The sequence below is a fragment of the Haemaphysalis longicornis genome, unplaced genomic scaffold (genome assembly GCF_048455015.1).
Source record: "Haemaphysalis longicornis isolate Haplotype H1 unplaced genomic scaffold, Haemaphysalis longicornis Haplotype H1 scaffold_2, whole genome shotgun sequence".
In the NCBI taxonomy this organism is placed as follows: Eukaryota; Metazoa; Arthropoda; class Arachnida; order Ixodida; family Ixodidae; genus Haemaphysalis; species Haemaphysalis longicornis.
In genome coordinates this window covers 278,984,670-279,003,550 of record NW_027526295.1, presented here as the reverse complement: position 1 = coordinate 279,003,550, position 18,881 = coordinate 278,984,670, and the positions used below count along the sequence as shown (strand labels likewise).

General features: G+C 51.4%; 2 protein-coding genes across 2 annotated transcripts in view; one reads left to right on the top strand and one right to left on the bottom strand.

Moving 5' to 3' along the window:
- The window catches only part of LOC144170751 (uncharacterized), a 492,715-nt gene that overhangs the window by 264,977 nt on the left and 208,857 nt on the right, over nucleotides 1–18,881 (bottom strand). The window lies entirely within an intron of this gene.
- Nucleotides 1–18,881, top strand: part of LOC144170750 (nuclear receptor subfamily 2 group F member 1-B-like) — a 154,046-nt gene that overhangs the window by 22,999 nt on the left and 112,166 nt on the right. Inside the window, 2 exon segments of the mRNA XM_077700731.1 lie at nucleotides 12,197–12,334; nucleotides 15,585–15,871. Coding sequence (XP_077556857.1) covers nucleotides 12,197–12,334; nucleotides 15,585–15,871 — 425 coding nt within the window.

Genomic DNA, 18,881 nt, shown 5'->3' with positions numbered 1-18,881 from the left:
CGTAAAAATGAGTGACCCGCTTCGCTATTGTTTAAAATATTTTTTAGACTTTCTTTATCGCTTTATAAGTTCAGCTAAAGCGAAGCTTCTAGAATAAAATTAATACCAGTCAGCATCCGTAAACACGTGTGGATTATTTCATTTATAAGCATAAAATATTTACCGTCACTCAACGTCCAGATTTCTATTAGCGCTTAAGCTTAGGACAAAAAGGGAAAACCTAATAAAAAAAAAAAAACGCTTCTTACACTTAATTGTCCTTAGTTAACTTCTGAAATCACTAAGAGAAAAAAACAACGCTTATATTTATTGTCATTAGTTAAATTCTGAAAACTTTAAACAATCGCCGTGAGCGGCGCAAAGTGAACTCAAGAAACAAGTAACGTTCAGAGTAGGCGTCGTAACGCACGCAAGAACCAAGCCATCACGTCTAAGTGACAATTTCTTTTACACCCGTAGGCGCTTTTTGTTTTCATGGAACTTGCTTTCGCTGAGTCTCAACTCTCACTACCGCCGGAGTCCTTCAATGCTACCACTCAGGTGTGCGATGTATTATTAGTTTGTGTTTGTCTAACCAACCCCCATTTGAGTTATAAGCCTGTGGTGCGGCACTTGTCTCAATGTACTTAATCTAACCCCTTGTGGTTCCTTAGGGCAAGTATTGTACCTTTTGTATACTCCAATGCCTGGAGTAGCCAGCTCCTGTTTGGGTTGGAGCTAAACTCTCCAATAAATCATTATTTCTCTCTCTCTTGGCTTCTCATCTCACAAGACTACTGCCATTTGAAGATTTCTGTCCACGGACAGCACCGATAGGACTCTGGGTTAGGAAGTTGCTTTATGACCTTATTACTGCGTGAGCAATAGATGTGGAATGCCGGTCAATATTTTCACGCCGATCCGTGTCGCTCTGTAACGTAGCGAGTGACAGAACGCCGAGAACGATAGAGTGGAAAGAGCGCGTGTAGGGAGCTGCCGCGGAGTGTGGAGAGGGCGCGTTGCCAAGGAGACGTCAGTTGAAGAGCGGCTGGGCACCTGCCTCTGCCGACGCTACGGTTCGGTCGCAGGGCGTCCCGAGAAATCAGGTGACTCCCGCTGTCGCTTGTACGCAATGTAGGGTCGAGTCTGCAGCCAGTGCAGGGCGGCAAAAGATGGCTGAACGGGAACGAGGGCGACAAAATGCCGACACTGGTGGACAACAAAAGGAGCAACAGACGGTTAGTGTCGCTGCTAAAGCGAACAAGCGTTACCACGGAAACGGTCTGAGCGCTAAGCACTGTTGGTACGGTGTACGAAGGACGTGCCAGAAATGCCACGTTGCCGACTTCAGACGCTGTAGTAAGACGTGCGCATTGGCCCCAAATTCGCGAGGGAGAGGTACGAGATACCGAAGCATTCTAGAACACGTCATACCGAAGCATTCTAGAACGCGTCTACGAATAGATCTTTATTTTATTTTATTTTATTTTGTTTACATTCAGCGCCTTTACATCCTGCTTTCCGGAAGTTAGCTTTACCGCAGCATGACTATGCTGGCAGTGAAACATCCTTTACAGACAGTTTTTGAGATCGGTATGTAAATGGTGCGGAACCGTGGTAGCCTGACATATTAAGCTGCCGTTTCAAAATACAAGGCTGAGTTTCAGATAAGGTGTCTCTCGCTCACTCAGCGCCTACAAAGACATAGAAGCGTCAAAATTAAAAAAAAAAAAAAAGAAAAATCTCTAGCGCCGCCCCCATTAGTTTACCACCTGTATTAGAAGGTTGTAGCTCCTATTATTACCGCTGGACTTTTTACGTGAAAGTTATTTTTGCCTGCACAAGCCGGTTGTCCTCGTGTGCCGAAAGAATCTTGCGATATCTACCCGAGGTATGTAGCCCGTTGCCGGCTTGGCGCTGCTGCTGCTAAAAAAGGGGAAGGTTGGGATCTGCTATGTGCACCCTACTTGTTCTCGCACTTTGCAAGTGCTTCTTTGACAAAAATAGATCAAGGCGGTGAACAGCTGGTACCTTGCATGTAACGTGCATACAGCCGGAGAAATATATAGGCCCGATGCGAAGTAATCGGCGCCGCGTGCTAGAGGAACGGTGGGCGCCAAAGCTATGCATCTCGCTACTATCCGCGGGCTCAGCAGCTCGCGGTTTGCCCTGCGGCACAGGTGAAACAGCTGCCGCGCGGTTGACGACGCCGGTAATGCATGGCTCGCCCGTTTTCCCACAGCTCGCGCCGGTCGGCTCCGTGTGCGCGCGCGGCGTGCCCTCGACCGGCGGCCGTTTGAAGCGGCGCCCCAGTAATGACCCGCCTCTTCCCCCTCTTTGGCACCGCGGACGGAGGAGCATGGCGCGCTCCGTCCGTTGCGTACCGCCCTGAGCGCTCAATATTGCGTACGCGCTAAACATTGGGCCAATATGCACGGCTACGTGTAGCGGCGCAACGTTGTTCTTTTTATTTTTACTTGGCTCATGCATGGAACTGTCAAGAGGTGAGCAGGTTTTACGTTGTGCCTGCGGCTGGCGCAGAATCGGTACCCGCTTTTGCGGTTTCATTTGGTCTGAATAGACATGCGCTCATTACGTTTATTAATCCCTGGCACGTCAAGCTCCCATTTGATTTCTAAGACATCAGTGCGGCTGCAGGAGACGAAGATGGCCTTTAAAGGAGAATGTGCATTTCTTTATAAAAAGCCATGCCCCTTTAACCACATTATTCGCTCTAGGGCAGCCGCTAACACAGTGCTGAGCCGCTGAGGAAGACTCTTTAAGTGAGGCTGCCGTACTCACCGGTGCTGGTCAAGCACGAATAAAAGTCCCAGTGCCCCTGAAAATTAGAAAAACAAAAACAAACAATTTCCTGCACTGGCAGAGTGGGTCCTTCGCTCGGTCGACGTCAAATTTAGCTTGAACGTTTAAAGGTCACTTTACGAGCACTGATGTAGCCGTACCGTATATTTGGCGTGGTAAGAAAAGAAGAGAGAGAGGGGGGATAGAGTTAAAATCTCTGTGGATGCTTTAACTTATCCGGCTCCTCAACTGTCTATTCCCTTAACCATAAATTTAGATTTATTCGTAGGTTTCACGCAGTATCGTCGTATAAGAGGCGGACCAGTGTTTTAGGGGTACGCTGCTTTCAGGCATCCCAAATTCTAGGCTGCATTATCGACGTTAGGGCTGCCGCTGTGAACGTACCGAGTCAAAGGACCTACGTTTGTTGTTGTAAATAGTGCCTGGTGTGTTTATCTCCCGTGGAAACCCTAAAAGGAAATTTTAAAATGTTAAATGTCATGTTTACTGCAAGAGGGAGGGACCGGGGGTGTAACTAAGCTGGACATTTGCTTTCTAATCGTATCGCCTACATAGGGTCGCTCATTAAATGCGCTTCCGAAACATGGCTTGTTTCTAGTTCGTAAAGCCTAGCTTGTAGCTTCATCACCATCCGTGCTACTGTCGATTACAATAGTTAGCCCGTATCCCAACACCTCTAAAAAAAAGAAAAAAGAAAACCACGCACGGCACCTGAACCAAAGCTTCGTATTCTAAAAAACAATCAGCTTGCCCGCGGACATAGAACGTAAAGCAAGTTAGTTGTGACATATCAGCGAGTGGGTGATGTGGTACGTTTCCGTCAACTTGTGACACCCTCCCTCGTTCCCCCCTTCCTCCTCCTCCTCACTATTCCACCTCAACGCTATCTCTTATCTACCCAGTACGAGGCGCCGCACTAATTGATCACAGCCCGCATTAGGCGGTGCAGCAGGGCAAGCGGCGTGCCCGCGAATGCCGCCGCAGCGGAGTAGGCCGGCCCAATCGTCTCCCCTTCCAAGGACGCGCCGAGCTAATTATCTCGCCAGTGACGCATGCTCGAACGGCCTCCCTGGGCTTCTCCCGTGCCCTGCCGCAGTGCGCGCAATGTCCCGCCGGCCAGTCGTGTAGCGGTCGTTCTTTCCTCCGCGCTGTTCTTTCCTTGCTCCGGTAGTTTCCGAAGCGTCGTTACACACGCTACGTGGGCGGCTAGTTACGGTGCGTACGCATGCCGCGGATCCTAATCGCCCGTATCGCTGTTGCTTTGCTGATACTGCATCGCGGCGAATGGTGGAGAAATGTTTAGGCAGGGAACGCGCAACAAGCCTCGTTATTTCGCTCGCACGAGACGGCAACGCGTTAATTAAGTTTCCTCTGGAGTTCCTCGCTGCAGGTGGAAAATTACAGAGTGCACAGCTTGGTAAAGTGAGAACACTACTGTGTTGTGACATTTGACATGAAAATACGTGCATAATTCAGAAAGACTTCCTGTGGCGTGCGGTGGAGGACCACTATGTGAAGCCTCGCCAAGGCTTTTATGAATGGGGAGGGAGGTTAGGTACCGCGATCTAATTTATAACCGGACTGGTTAGACTAGTTCAATGTTGCGACCCAACTACTTCTCAGGTCGCACTGCTGCTTAAACAGTGGCGGATTGACATTGTTTGCTTCAGTGCATCATCATCATGAATTCGTCAAATGACAGCTGAGTGGAGACAAAAAAATAAAGAGTACTTAATTCTGCTTTGCCACCTAGCGCGTGACCGTAGTTACTGATTATCTAAGCGAGCAAATTTGAAGCGTAACGAGCGTTTAAAGTCTGATTTATGCTGTGACACCGCGCGATGGGGAAGGTCGCTACCCCGGTGCGTAATGTCACAGCGCCTGCTACTTTGGCGTTGAGTGGTAGTGATTGGTAATTCAGCTGCGCTGTGCGGCGAAGCAAACCAAAAGTTACTTTTAGTGCGAAAACTCTACTACGTTATATCTTTCAAGGTCATTCATCGCGTCGCGATGAGCGCAAGCTGCGTCTTATCGGTTCGCTTGCTCGGAACTTCGCCGCTGCGGTACCACGTGACATGGCGAGGGTGAAACGGCTGCTTTGCCTGCGCCTTATAGCCCAGCGACAGCTGGGCCGTCTGCGCGTGTGGTTCAACGCAAGCCAACCAGGTGACCAGGCTAGTTTACCGAGTAATATACGAAAACACTGTGCTTACTGATATCACAGAAACGAAGACTAGAGAAGCGCACGACGCACGCATACGTAAGCGCTGCTTTGCCGGCTACTTGCCGGAGCTTAGTTCCTGCCCGCCATCGATAGCTCGCCTGCGCGCGCCGCTCAGCGCGAGCGAAGGGATGAACCCAATCATCGAGTAGAAAAGTGGCCGCGTATCTGCTCCTTTTGTTGTAAATGTCGACGAGACGATAGTCGACTGGCGCCCCTGGCAAGCAGGGGCGGATCCAGGCTTTTTCTGAGAGGGGGGTCAGCTCCTATCAGTGATGATGATGATGATGAGCAGGAGGAGGAGGAGCCTTATTAATTCACTGAAATTTCGGGAAAGCAAAAACACAAGGAATACAACAAGTCATCAATTCACCTTTTTCTGCGACCTGAGTAATCATCTTCTTGGAGGTTTAAATTCAAAAATTAAGGGAGAGGTCAGGACATCCGGACCCCCCTCTGGATCCGCCAATGCTGGCAAGTAAATTCATCCCTTCTCTTTCCCGCTTACCTCTTATGCTGTTTCTATCCCGTCTTGTTCCTCCCAAGGTAACACGCTAGAGGTTTGCTCAAGCCAATCTAATTTTACCGCTTTCCACTGCTCTTAAGTCGGGTGCCTCGATGCCAGCGCTGCCGTACGGCGGAGACGCGCGTGAATCAAGGCATCCTTCTACAACATTTATAGAACCACGTTGCCCTACTCTACGAGCGTTCCAAGCGGAACATGCCACCTATCTAGTGGAACTTTTCGTTGCTGTTGCTGTTTGATTTTTTAAAATCCCGCCAGGTAGCGCGGGCAACAGCAGGTGACGGTTTTCTAGAGTTGACGTATTATTTCATTTGCTATCGCAAAAACCAAGCCTCCGTGAATTGTTTAATAAAGAAACACTGCAAATATAACTCATGTATTGATTTTCTGCCTTGTATTAGCGTAATACAAGTATGAACATTAATACGGGACTTAGACGTTTATAGTTGGCTGGGGGTATATAAGACTATTGCGCAGTTTTAGTCTCACTTTGGCCGGGTGGCTGAATCGAGTTACAGACAGGCAGACAGACATACAGACAGACCAAAATTTCTGCATTAAGTAGCCCGAGAAAGACCATCGAATTTAATAGCTAGACGACAGGCTGCGAAATGTCAAGCAAAGGCAAACCTCCTCGAAACACTGTGTGCACAGTCCTTGCTGTCGCTCGTGATAACCGATAGGTTTAAAAGTGCTAAACCTGAGCCATTTCTTTTTCAGCCCACATGTAGTCCTTAGCGCAAACCATCTGTCGCACGTGTAAGCCACTTCTGCATGCGTATTTTTTTCCGAACCCCGACAGCTTTTTTTTTTTTCACATCACATCTTTATTTTCCTTTTGTTACAAAGCTGGAACACTCACAAAAAGATGCGGTTTCAAGCAGCTTGACGAGATGATGGCTGGCACAGTACTGGCGGCTATGATGGGCGCACATTCGAACAGAAAACTAAAGTTATACATACTCGCACAGAGTATACATTTTTATTCGTGTAACCAATTACAGCATGCACATAAAAACACAACGAGGAACAAAATTGAACTCGCGCACACTAAAGTAAAAAGATACTCGCCATCTGCCTATTCTTAATAGCAAAGGAAAAGAAAAAGAAAGAAAAGGATCCCCCCTCTGCAACTTCGTCTGGCCCATTTGTGAACATCAGTTGAAGAACAAAAGGAGCCAAATATGAGAGCGTATCAAAGAAACAAACTGTGAAAACGTTTTCTTGACAAAAGAGCAATATGGATGCTTTACGCTTGAAATTTGTTCAGCAGTTGTGGAAGAACATAAGATAGGGATTGCATGTCATAATTATTGCGTGATATCGGTACAAACCATGTCTCGGTAAAGGGAGTGGAATGGATAAACTTATGCAGACGAGTCCGGTGCCATGGGGGCCTCCTCTAGTCCGGGAAGCCCTGGTCCGCGCTGGCTCAGTAAAGGGCTACTCTAAAAAATCAATTGGTGCACCTAAGCAACTCTTATGCTGTGTAAATGCAAGAGCATTACTTGTCGCTGAGTAAGTCGCTGAGTTTAGTGCTGCTCTTTCCGGCCGGTTTTGCACAGCTTCTCGCTTTCCTATAGCTCCTGGTTGCCCTGCCGCGCTGCTCTCTTCACGGCTGTGTTCGCTGCTTCTGTGCTCGTTGAGACTTGGAGGGTGCGCGTCGCCTTGCCGCAGCCGTGGCTCTGAGTCTCTGACTTTGGCGTTGTCGGAAGCTTGGTGAATGGGTGAACGATGTTTCGCTGCAGCAGGTCGCTTCGCCCGTCTCACTGCGTTGCTCTGGTAGCGTACTTCGTCTTCAGTGAACGGGGCCCCTTGCCTCGCACGATGATGCAGACGCGAGCGGTACTACGCGCCTTGGGACATAATGCGCCATCCAGTGAATAGCCCGCGAAGCAGAGGCCAATAGAAGCCACATGAAGCCTCGCAGCCAATGAGAATTCCACAGGTTTCGAAGCCGAGAGGCTCGGGTGGCTCACTGTGCGAAAAACTGGCGTTGTAGCTGCTGTTCTGTTCAGAAAATGGCCGCCGTTGTAAAGAGTAAAGGGATAACGCATTTGAGGTCGTATAGGAATCGAACCCGAGTGGCCAGAGTAGGGGCCGGGTGCGTTGCCACCTCACTACGTCAGCACGTTGCCAGCAGCGGAATGAGAGGTGGGAACCTCGTGCGACAGGTCAACGTGACGGCACGTGAGTGGGCCAGGTGCACGCCAGCCACATAGAAAAGAAACTCTGCTTGCGGGGAAGCAGTGGCGTGAAGGAAGTGTCCCTGCCAAAGTTATTCGCGCCAAAAGACGAAGAAACGAAAGCGGAGAAAAGAGCAGGAGGAGGAACACTTTTATTGGAAGGGAGGGACTTATTTGGTGGGACGGCTGGTGGGGTGAAAGTGGGGCTCTGTGGTGGTATGAAGCAACAAGCTGGTGTGTATTTCTGAGGCTATAGGCATCCGCATCCACGTCGCACGCTTTCATTTTTCCACCGACTTCAGTCTAAATTGGAGGCTGTTCAAACAGAGTGGTTCTCGGCGTGGTGGAGAGGACAAGATTGGCGTGGGGAGCAGACCTGCCGCTCTAAACTGCTCGTGCAAGATGACCGTATGCGAGCTTGGGGGGATTGAAGGGTCGTTTGTAAGGGGTGCGTATGAGCGCTAACGTGGAAACAATGATGTGCTGGAGAGCACAAACGCGATGGAGCTAAGCAGCAAAAACGCCTTTGATATATCTATCGCCAGTGGTTAAGCTATAATGCCTTCGACTTCAGAGCACGTCAGCAGATTTAAGTTCTTCGAGTGCAATGTAGATGCATTAATACTTCTCGCCATTCTACGAAGAGGATTCTTACGGACAGGTGTGCTACAATTTCGTCAGTGTAGCACGGCGCAGTTCCATCGTGTTCTGAAACTGCTCCACACTTTGTAGCGCGAAATAAACTGCAGCATACCTTGCCCCAAAGTTTTCCTTCCTTCATGAAATGGCGAAAAGAGTCGGAGCGTCTGCATTGCGCTGTACGGGACGTGTTTTTCCAATGCATGCGCACCGCGGCACCTGACTCGGCCGCAATACTCACGTGCCCCCGGCGCTGCCTCCAGCATCACATTCAGCAGTTGTGGGCCACCGTGGGCATAGGATGGCGAGCTGTTTGAGGTTTCAAGCATTACTGGCTGCCTGTCAAGGATTTGAGCTCTTGAGTTCCTCCGCCGCAGGACTTGATGTAGTCTTTATGCTCACAAAATTGTAGGGTATGGCGAGAACCACGGCAAAGAATAACACCTAGCCCATTCTGCCATTGACCATTTCTTATCCAACCTAATGGCTGTATGTTCTGTGTACATGACGAATCAGCTATAGTCCGACGCTCACCGGTAATAGAAAATAGGCGAAACCGTTGCAGGTGCTTCTTCTCCTAGGTTACCATGAGAACTGCTCACTTTAAAAATTCTTGAGCTGTTTTTCTCGAAAAAGGACCCCACATATTCTGGAAATGTTTAGGTTCTTCTTTGTGGCATCCGATCCGAACATGGGGTGACGTTGTATATCCGTATTCGACCTACCTACGAGAAAACCCGGTAGCTGCCTCGTTTACCGACGTCTCGCAAAGCTTTCTACTCCCTGCATGCATGAGCAACAGGGCACAAAATTCCTTGGGACTTGGCTTCAGGAATCAGACGGTATTCCCCCGCTGCTTGGTGGGCAGGTCTGTGTTCATAATAGATGTATAACACTTCACGCAATCTCGTCTTCCATGCGCAGCAGGCGCCTGGCTGCGCGGCAGATGGGAAGAAAATAACTCTGACTGGCGGAACCGCGTACTTCACTCTTTTGTCCTCCCTGTGTGTGTTCTTACGTTACCGGTTGCCTGTTCGGCCTGAGTAAGAAACTTCCGTATGTTTTGTTATTCGTTTTCTCCTTGACAAAGAAAAGAAGGGCTAATCTTCGTTGACGTTTTTAGTACTATTTCTTCATTTGGCCTTGGGTTGTTGCTTTAAGTCGTGTTCGCACCATCCGTGCCAATGAGTAAACAATCCTGCTATACATCGCTATAATTTCTATCTGTTTTTTCTAACGGAAACTATCAGGTAGCCGCTACATGGTTTAGTCCTTGTTGCCGGAAAGTAAGCACTATGCCCACCGAAGTAAAGAGATCTAGAATGCCCACCTGGACCAAGTGTGGACGTTTGGCCACCGCCACCACACGTCCGCACGGGATCAAACTTGCGCGAGAATCTCGTGCTCATGGGGAAATGGGGAAGGCAGAACGGTAGCGTTTCTCCCTCTTTCAGCATTTTCCATCCGATTCGGGTAGCCTGATAGCGCTAGACAGTAAGGGCTTTGCGACCAGACCAATTCAGCGGGTCTTTACTGGCATAGCCTGTGCGGGATAACCAGGGAGCGTTCTGTAACGGCTGTGAGTGACCGTGTGCCGTTTACTTCTAACACGTGGGACGACACTTCTGTTCCCGTTCGCATGATCGCGTCGGCAATTGGTATCGCTACTGAGCTTCCGCGCCGCCGTCTCAGTTCGACGACAGGAGAGTTCTTCGGCATCCGGATAGACTCACGTGCAGCCGTCGCGCTAAGCGCTCTCACGCACGAAGGCGCGGTCAGGGAGCAAAGCAGTCTGCAGCGACGCCCGGCTATCAGACGGGGCCGTAATGACGGCGTTGGCTCGGAATGCCCCCGGACCCCCCTTCCTCCGCACCAGCGGGGAGTCAGCGACCCCCGGAGTCGCCTTTGTCCCTGGCAGCCGTTAACCTTGGTCCTTTCCTATCTGAACGCAAACAGGGCCGGCGTGGCTGCTGCCTCGCTGGTCTGCTGGCGGAGGAGCCCGCCCGCTCGAGCCTCTTTTCCTCCCCCCTCTGCGACTTCGGCGGGCTGCCCCCCTTTTCTTCGCTGCACTCGCTCCATTTATCGAAGAGAGGGGCCCTCTCGTGTCTACTACACTTGCCCTCCTTGTCTGGGCGCCCGTGGCAGCCGCCGACACCTCCCCGCCACTTTCGGTAGGTTTCGTCACATGCGTGCGCCGTAGTAGATTGACCTCTCGGGGCCACCTGACGGGCCGCTCCGGTGTCGCTTGCGGTGCCCGACCGAAAATGTGCGCCCTCCCTCTTCCTTCGTCTCCCCCCGCCGGAAATTCGCTCTGCTTGAGGGGAAATGAAGCCTCGCAGGAAGTAGAAGGGCAGTCGAACTTAACTGTTGCGACGTCTTTAGCACACTGCCCCACTGGGAGCAGGCAAGGACGCTTCGAACGTGCGAAGGTCGAAACGGAGCAAGCGTTCTGCTACAAAGTGCCTGCCGGTAGCGGCTCTGCCCAAGGCACGCGTAATTTACAAGCTCTCGGGTAAGGTAGCGCATGTTCTGGCAGAGGCATTGCCTTTGTGGGAAAAAAAGAGAAGAAAAGTCGAGCAACCCCGCGTACGCTCCACAGGAAGAGCTCTGTTATGCGTTTCGAGTATGCGTATGTCGATGACGAGCACGAAGCGTGATAATACGTCGTTTACTTGGAACGGGTGCGATTCCGCTACGCCAGTGGACTCTCTCAGGAAGGAAAAGGAATCTCAGCTCGGGCGAGAATACAATACCACATGCCCTTGCAGGAAATAGCTCATTCGGTTTGTCCATAAGGAGCACTACTTTATGAAAAGATGACAGTAAACGAGAGTGTCCAGGAGGTTTCTTCCCGGAAAATGACGCTGCGGCTTTTCAATAAGACGCCCTGTTAACATTTACATGACCCCTGGTAGTCCCTCTGCTGTGCCTGCTCCTTCTCTGTGCTCGAAAAAAAAGTATTAAAGTCGAATCCAGTGCAACTCGGAAGCGTTAAGGGCGCCCGGATCCATCGCTCGTCTGAAGTTGCATTCCTCAGCCGTCGTGCACGCTCCTCTAAGCGACGCCCGCCACACGACCGGTCTGACTGATTACACTGCGCTCCCTCCGCCTGCCTGCCGATGTGTGCGGCGTGTCTTTCTCAAACGCGCATTTGCTCCACCCGTATGGACGTAGTTTTTCTTGGTCGTCGTTTCTCTCTTGAGATACACACTTTTGTCGTTTCTGTACTGTGCACAGGCCCCTTCAATGACTCACGCATGGCTTTTTAAACCGTCGGAGCCTATAGAAGCGAAGCAGGTTGTTTTGCCTTTGCACTGCAAAGAAGCGCTTTATAATAAACATCGTAGTCGTGTTCAGTAGTGAGTATTAGCTAAACGATGTCAATTTAGGTTCTGAACGCCTAGCGAAGCTAGTTGATAGATTACAGTATAAAGGTAGTTTTTGCGGCTCATCTGACTTAAGACTTATTGGGCTCGCGCGCTGGTATAATGTGCGATTTTTTTTTTCCGGTTACACTCGCTACTCTGCCGTTTATTGCGCTGAATTATAAATCACCAGCTTAAAATCATCATTATTAATCTGTTTCACGTTCAGTTACGTGTGACGTTTGACGTTTAGGTACACTGTCCTCGTCAGCGACAGCCTGAGATAGTTGTGCGTAAAAAGAAATGCGTTACTTATCAGCGCGTGAGACTTCAGTGCTAGTGGGGACGCCCCTTCCAGGCTGCGAATAAAATTCTCGGGAGTGTCAGTATATTAGTAAGCACACGAGACAAGCTCTTCGGCGCGCGGAGCCTACAGCGGGGCCCATTGTCTTTGCAGATCACTCATGGACGAAATCCAGGGTAGCCACACCACACTGCAGGAACAGCTTCGCGTACTGCGTACCCGTAGAAACCGGTGCTAGGTCGTCGTCCCTACTAGCGCTGATCGAAGAACGTACCGCGGTGCTTTCTGAAGGTACGTTGTACTCTTTGCGCGCCGCGTAGCATTGCCTTTGCAGACAGAAGTAAAAACAGCTGATGGCGACCTGGCAGCTTGGGGACCGTTACTTCAGAATAATACTCTGAAATCCGGGGCAGTGGTTGCGTGTCTCTCTTGTGCTACTAACAGTGTTTGCATGCCTCTAAAGCACACGCGGAGTTCGTTTCGTTGTAAGCGTGCTTTCGAAAGTTTAAAGACAATCTACGAGAGCCGATTCATTCCCGGCGTACGGTTCTGCTTGAACGGCCAGCAAGTATTGTAACAAACTTGCACACGGGTGTTTTTTAAGCATTATTTTAACCTACCACGTGCGCGGGTTGTTTGCTTTACGCGTTGCCCGTCGATGTTGTTAGTCGGTTCAGTTTACTAGCAGTCCACCAATTGTCAAGGTCCCAAGCTAATCTCCTCTCATGAAATACAAACGCCGGCAATACCCGTTAAAGTACCCTTATCGGTGCTTCCTCCAGGTCTAGTTAACGGGGTCTATCAGTCTTGGGCGCTCGATCATGCGCTCGTTGTGTTGCAGCGTCCACAAATTAGCCAGGCGTCACCGCTGAAACTTGACACCTTGACAGAACGCGAGCGCCCCCACGCGGACAGAGGCGTCGAGCGCGCGCTCTCTCTATCCCAGGAGGGGCGCCATTGTTACGAAACTGCGTCTCCCTCCCCCTCCCGCTCGCGATGGGAGTGCTCCCAAGCGCATGCGTTTTGCGGGAAAAGCTGCTCGAAGTGTATCAACAAGTGCCGGCGGCCCTCCCCCGCGCTCCCGTAGCCAGCGTCCACCCACCAACGAGGCCGCGAGGAGCGCCATAGGGTAGGCTTCTCCGCAAGGCTCTCGTGCGGCGAGGGGAAGAGGAAGGCGGCGAGGACGAAGCGGGGAAGGCGAAGCGGGCCCGAACCGCGCGCGGAAAGAGGTTCGAACTCGGAGACGGGGGGCGAGGGTCCGAACGTGGGGGAGGACAAGGGAACGCCTTCTCCTCTCCTCTCTTCGCGGGCCAGGCCGACGTTCCCCGCTTCTCTCTCCGAAGACAACCCGCGGTCGATTTTTTCGAACCTCGCGTGGAGAGCCCAAACCGCGAGTGCCGGAGTCTGGAGCCGGTCTTCGAGGCGCGCAAAGCCCGTTTCCGAACGTCGGTGCGCCCCCGCCGCATTGCTGGTGCGGACCCCGGGTTGTTTTTCTTGTGCGGTCGCCGTCATGTCAGCGTGGCCTGTCGTCGCCCGTGTCGTCGTACCCAACGCCGTCGCGGCCGGCGCTCCGCCAAAACACGGCGCTTCGAAGAGGCCTCGCGTGCTTCGAGCTCCGGAGGAGCGCAGTGCTGCTGACGTGCGGTGTTTCCCGATGTGACGTTTCCTCTTCCAAATCTCCGCCGCTTCGAAGCGCCGCGGGGGCAGCTGTCACTCCCCTGCGGAACGTGTTGATGTGATCAGTGTTTTTCGTGAGGCCGCCATTTCGTTTTTCTTTTCTCCACCTCTCCTGTCTTTCACGCCTTTGATGCCGCTGACACATGGTCTGAAGCGCTTTGATCCATCCACTGCTCTGCCAAGAGGCTTTGAGGGACTTTGATTTCTACCGTCGGGAGTTGGTCTTTCTGGACAGCCTAAACCCATCCCTCGCGCCGCTATCCGCTTCATCCCGAGCCTTGTACGGCTCGCTGGCCCGCCGTCATCTTCTTCAGGTGGCGTTGAAACTGCTGTCGTATCGCGTTCTACTTGGCCGGTCAGCCTGTCGCGCGCTTTGCAAATGACCGCAGCCGTCGATATCGGCAACTCTACGGCCAGTTCGAAAGTCGGCGAGTGCGTGCTTCGATAGGCATTACCACGCGCGTTATACACCGAATCTCCACCGCTGACGTCCGCGTGGGCCTGGCTCGGCGCCGTTAAAAAGCTTCTTTATTTCGCCTGGCTCGTAAACGTCAGCTCGCTCCCATGTTCCCGGCGCACGCGTTTTTCAGCGAACCGGCGCCATCTTAGAGGGGGCGTTTCTTTACGACGGGTTCGCCGTGGAGTCATGGCAGATGCCACTTGTCGGTGCGCGCTGGTAAGTTGTTGCTTATCGTCCGTGTTTCGCGGCCACGGCGTTGATGCCAGCGGGGCGCGCGAAGGGTAAATTGACGCCCGCGCCGAGCGAGGCGTGCCCATGAATCGCCCCTGCTGTCCGCCGTCGCAGCCCACGGTCGCGGCTGCGGAGCGTCTCTCGATACTTGGCTGGATATCCCTGCATCTGGCTCGCGCTGCCGCCTCCTCCTATCTGCTGGGGGTCAACAACCGCGCTGCGATAACGCCTCTGCACGGCCGCTGCCCTTGCACCCGGCTTTCCCCCGAGGAAAGGCTGGGCACATATTTCTGCTATCTCCTCGGGGTCACGAGTGGATGCCGCGGCGGGGGACTAATTTTGGCTTCACCGTCTTCCTGGAGCGAACGTAAAACTCCGCTTCTGTAGCCACCAAGGTCTTTCGCAGGTCGTTTCCGTTGATGCTCATTCTGACGTAGAAGAACGTCGCTACTGCGCCCAACCGCGAGCGCGTTCGTCAAAGCTGTCATGGTCGTCGAAGGCAGTGAGCTGCTTCGGAGAGCCTCCTAGGCACGTCCGACGCGAGCTAGCTCTTGCAACGCAAATTTTGTCAACTACGTTGACAAACCGCCTATTACCTTACTTCATTTTATGCTCGGGATACACAACGTGACATTCCAGGACCGGGAGGGTCGGTGTTTCGGGACTAATTTACTACAAGCTAAAACTTCGGCGTTTTACTTGCATCTCTGATCATCTGCCTTTGCATTTTTTCTTGAACATGCTGAACATTTTTTCCTAGCTTCATGGTATCTTTGACGCAGTCTCGCGCCCGGTATAGCCTTATGGAGCATTTGCTGACATCATGTGTACTTTGCACTAGGCCATAACTGAGCAGATCGCCCTCGCATGCTGTGCAGGGTGACCTTAACAGTCGAAGCAGTTGACGACAACCCACGTTGAGGCTTTGTGCCCGCAATCCGTGCTAACCGAAACTGCGTACGAACAACGCCCCCCTCGTTGTAGGCAGCGCCTCACGCACCCGCTTAAAGAACTGCCCTAAGGTTGCCGCCATGCCCGTCAATCCGGCGTCGAACGCGTTGTCCGTGGAGCGCCTGGTACCGTCTTCGACGTCATCGACGTCGTCGCCGTCGGCGAACGCCGTGGTGACCAGTGCCCCTCCTTCCGCGTGCACCCTGTGTCCGCTCGCTGCAGCCGTCCAGCGGGGCCGGGTGCCGCCGTCGCAGCACGGCGGCCTGCCGGGCCAGATGTCGCTGAGCAACGGCGACGCGGCGGCCGCGGCGGCGCTCAACGGCCACTCCTACCTGTCCAGCTTCATCTCGCTGCTGCTGCGCGCAGAGCCGTACCCGCCGAGCCGCTACGCGCAGTGCATGCAGCCGAACAACATCATGGGCATCGACAACATCTGCGAGCTGGCCGCAAGGCTGCTCTTCAGCGCGGTCGAGTGGGCCCGCAACATCCCTTACTTCCCGGACCTACAGGTGAGCTCTAGCTGTGGCCCTGTCATTGTGTGTGTGTGTGTGTGTGTGTCGCCGCGAGGTCTCCCTATAGAGGGCGACAGCGTCGCGCTGCTATTATGAGTGAATAATCCTCTGAGGTGTACGTTGTGGTAGCTTGTCTTGTGAGCTGTGCGTGTTCAGTGTACATGAAACGCGTACAGAAGAGTTACACGCCATTCCCCGGTTCCTCAATGTTCAATGTACGCCACTGAGGCTGGAAAAAGTTGCTTTTACTTCCTTTAGCAAGCAGCAATCAGCAAGGAATCAATGAGCAGCCAGAATAATGTCAGAAGCCTTTAAATTATGCTGAATCTTGTCGTACGCACATTGTTGAGGACGATTTTGAGCAATGAAGAGAAACGGAGATTGGGACAAAATGCAACTGGATTCGTGACGCACAACTGAGCTTAACGTGCAACCTCTTAGTGGGTCTTGTTTATCGTCGATGCGATTACGTCAACAAACCACTGCTTTAAAAACATTTTCTAGACCGGCTTCTTCTGCTGTGTAGTGCGCGCAAAACATGTCCTTGCTTTAAACTATCACAGCAACGCTAGCGTTTGCAGCTACGGCTGCTGACCACTTAACTTTTTTTTCTAACAGCAACGGCAGCTGTTGCGGGTGTGGTGTGTCATCGAATATGTTGGCGATGTATATAAGGCATGGATGGAAGTAACGCCTCCCTGCCGTTAGCTACCGATACGCCGCAAACCAACATTTCATCGGCGTGCGAGATTCGGCTAGGTAGAAGGCATAAAAGAAACGCCAGGTTTCAGTCACTTCAAAACTAAGTCACTGCGGGCTCGTCTCACGTGCTATGCAGCGGATCCAGAATATTACGTCTTAAAAGTACACCTCTGGAGCGTTGCTTTATTAGGGCAAGGAATGCACGCAATAATTTGCCAATGCCCGCGCACGACAAGAGAGCTAGCTTAGCGAGGACTTTTTAGGCAACAGGCGTTTGCGACCGCTTCTGACTGTTTTATTTCGTTGTGCATATGTACTGGTACTTGTCTTCGCAATCTGTAAAGGAGTCTGCACATACTGCGTCCTTTCCATCAAGTGTTTTTTAACTAATTGCAGAGCATATGCGTGGTTAAGTAGCCTGTTACGTTTGTCATGTGTATTTTTTGGTGTGTGAATATTTTTTTTACAAATGGGCACGCTTATCCCATTGTGTGCTTTCAAAGGTATTGTTCTAGCTAGTTTCTTGTGGTGCTTTAATTGCTTACGAAACATTAGTTTGCGCACCTGGAGTACATCAGTGTGTCGGGGGCTCGAAATGTTTTCGTGGGTGTTTTCTTGGGTGTTGTATTTTGCATATTGCCTTCTTTATCACTTTCATCGTCTGCCTTAAACTTGTAGCAATTGATTTCTTGTCTACATGCTATCCTGGCAGCCATAATATCTGTGTTGAACTTTTCGCCACTTAACTGCACCTTAACCGAAATAAATTAATTGGCGCAGAAAAAAATAGCATGTCGATATTGTAAGACATGTTCAGTTAAGGCATGATCTCAGGGTCGATCTCTGGTGGGCAGTCTGTATATAGGAATCACGAAACCACGCGCTTCGCGAAAATTCACTGCCGCCGGAAGCATGTTGTGCGGTCACGACGCATAGAGAGGGCGACCGTGGGGTGGCATGCCTTCAGTATAAACAATTTTTTTTTCTCGCTTAAACACGAATTCACTTCGATTGAACTTTCGGAATCGCGAGGCCAAAGGTCAGTCTACCCAACTTGCCATCTGTCGTAGTTTACCTTAGACCGAATCATTGTGGAATTCACGGCTAATTAAACGCCACGAGGCTTTTTGTATGAATAACTTGATATCTTTACTTCACAAACAAGACATTTATAAGGCATCAAGTGTTTAAAAAATTGCACCTACAGGGCGCATGATAAAGTTATGCCCAATGGCCAGAATCTAAAAATAGTTTTTAAAAGTGGCCCAAGGACGTGGGTTCGATTCCCGGCCGCGGCGGCAGCTTTTCCGATTGAGGCGAAAAGCGAAAACGCCAGTGTGTTCGAGATTTCCGCGCACGTTAAAAGATTCCCAGGGGGTCAAAATTAATCTGGAGCCCTCCATGACGGCGTGCATCATCGCCTGTGTATCGTCGGCGCGTTAAACCTCATAATCGATCAGTTGTTAAAAACGGTAAAATTGGTGGTATTTTCACAACTTACACCGAGTTGAAAAATTACTCCAACCTCCCCTCGCGGGAACCCCTGTGTAGATGCGACGCATAGGGGATTCCGTTGTTGTTTCCGTTAGGTTGATTCTCCCATCGCGTGAAACGTGCCGTGAACCCCCTGCCGCGGCTATGACGCAACGTGGCGCGGCTATGACGCAACACAATCCAACATAATCCACTTTAATCCAATCCAATCCAAGCCAATCCAATCGAATGCAATCTATTACCCGCCGCGGTGGCTCAGTGGCTAAGGCGTTGCGCTGCTGAGCACGAGGTCGCGGGTTCGATTCCCGGCCGCGGCGGCCGCTTTTCTGATGGAGGCGAATAGCAAGAACGCCCGTGTGTTCGCGATTTCGGCGCACGTTAAAGATCCCCAGGTGGTCAAAATTAATCCGGAGTCCTCCATTACGGCGCGCCTCATCGCCTGCGTTGCGTCGGCGCGTTAAACCCCACAATCAATCAATCAATCAATCAATCAATCTAATCTATTGCCCCTCGCGAGAGAGTGTTCGCTATCAGAGAGGAGAGGGGGTGAGCGGCGGAGAGCGCAGCTCGCGTGGCGAGGAGAATGGGGGAGGGGTGTGGACGGACAACGACGCCGTATGGAGGGACAAGGCGAGTGAAGGAGATGCAGTCGCTTCTAAAAAATTATTTGACAGTCTCAGGCGTAAAATTTTATTTTCGTGGACGAAAGCAAACAGAAGCCTTGAATTCGGCATAAAAATGTGTGAAGCGCGTTGAGCAGCAAATATGATTTTCTACTAATTTTTATGTAGTTTTGCGACTAAAGCGTTGT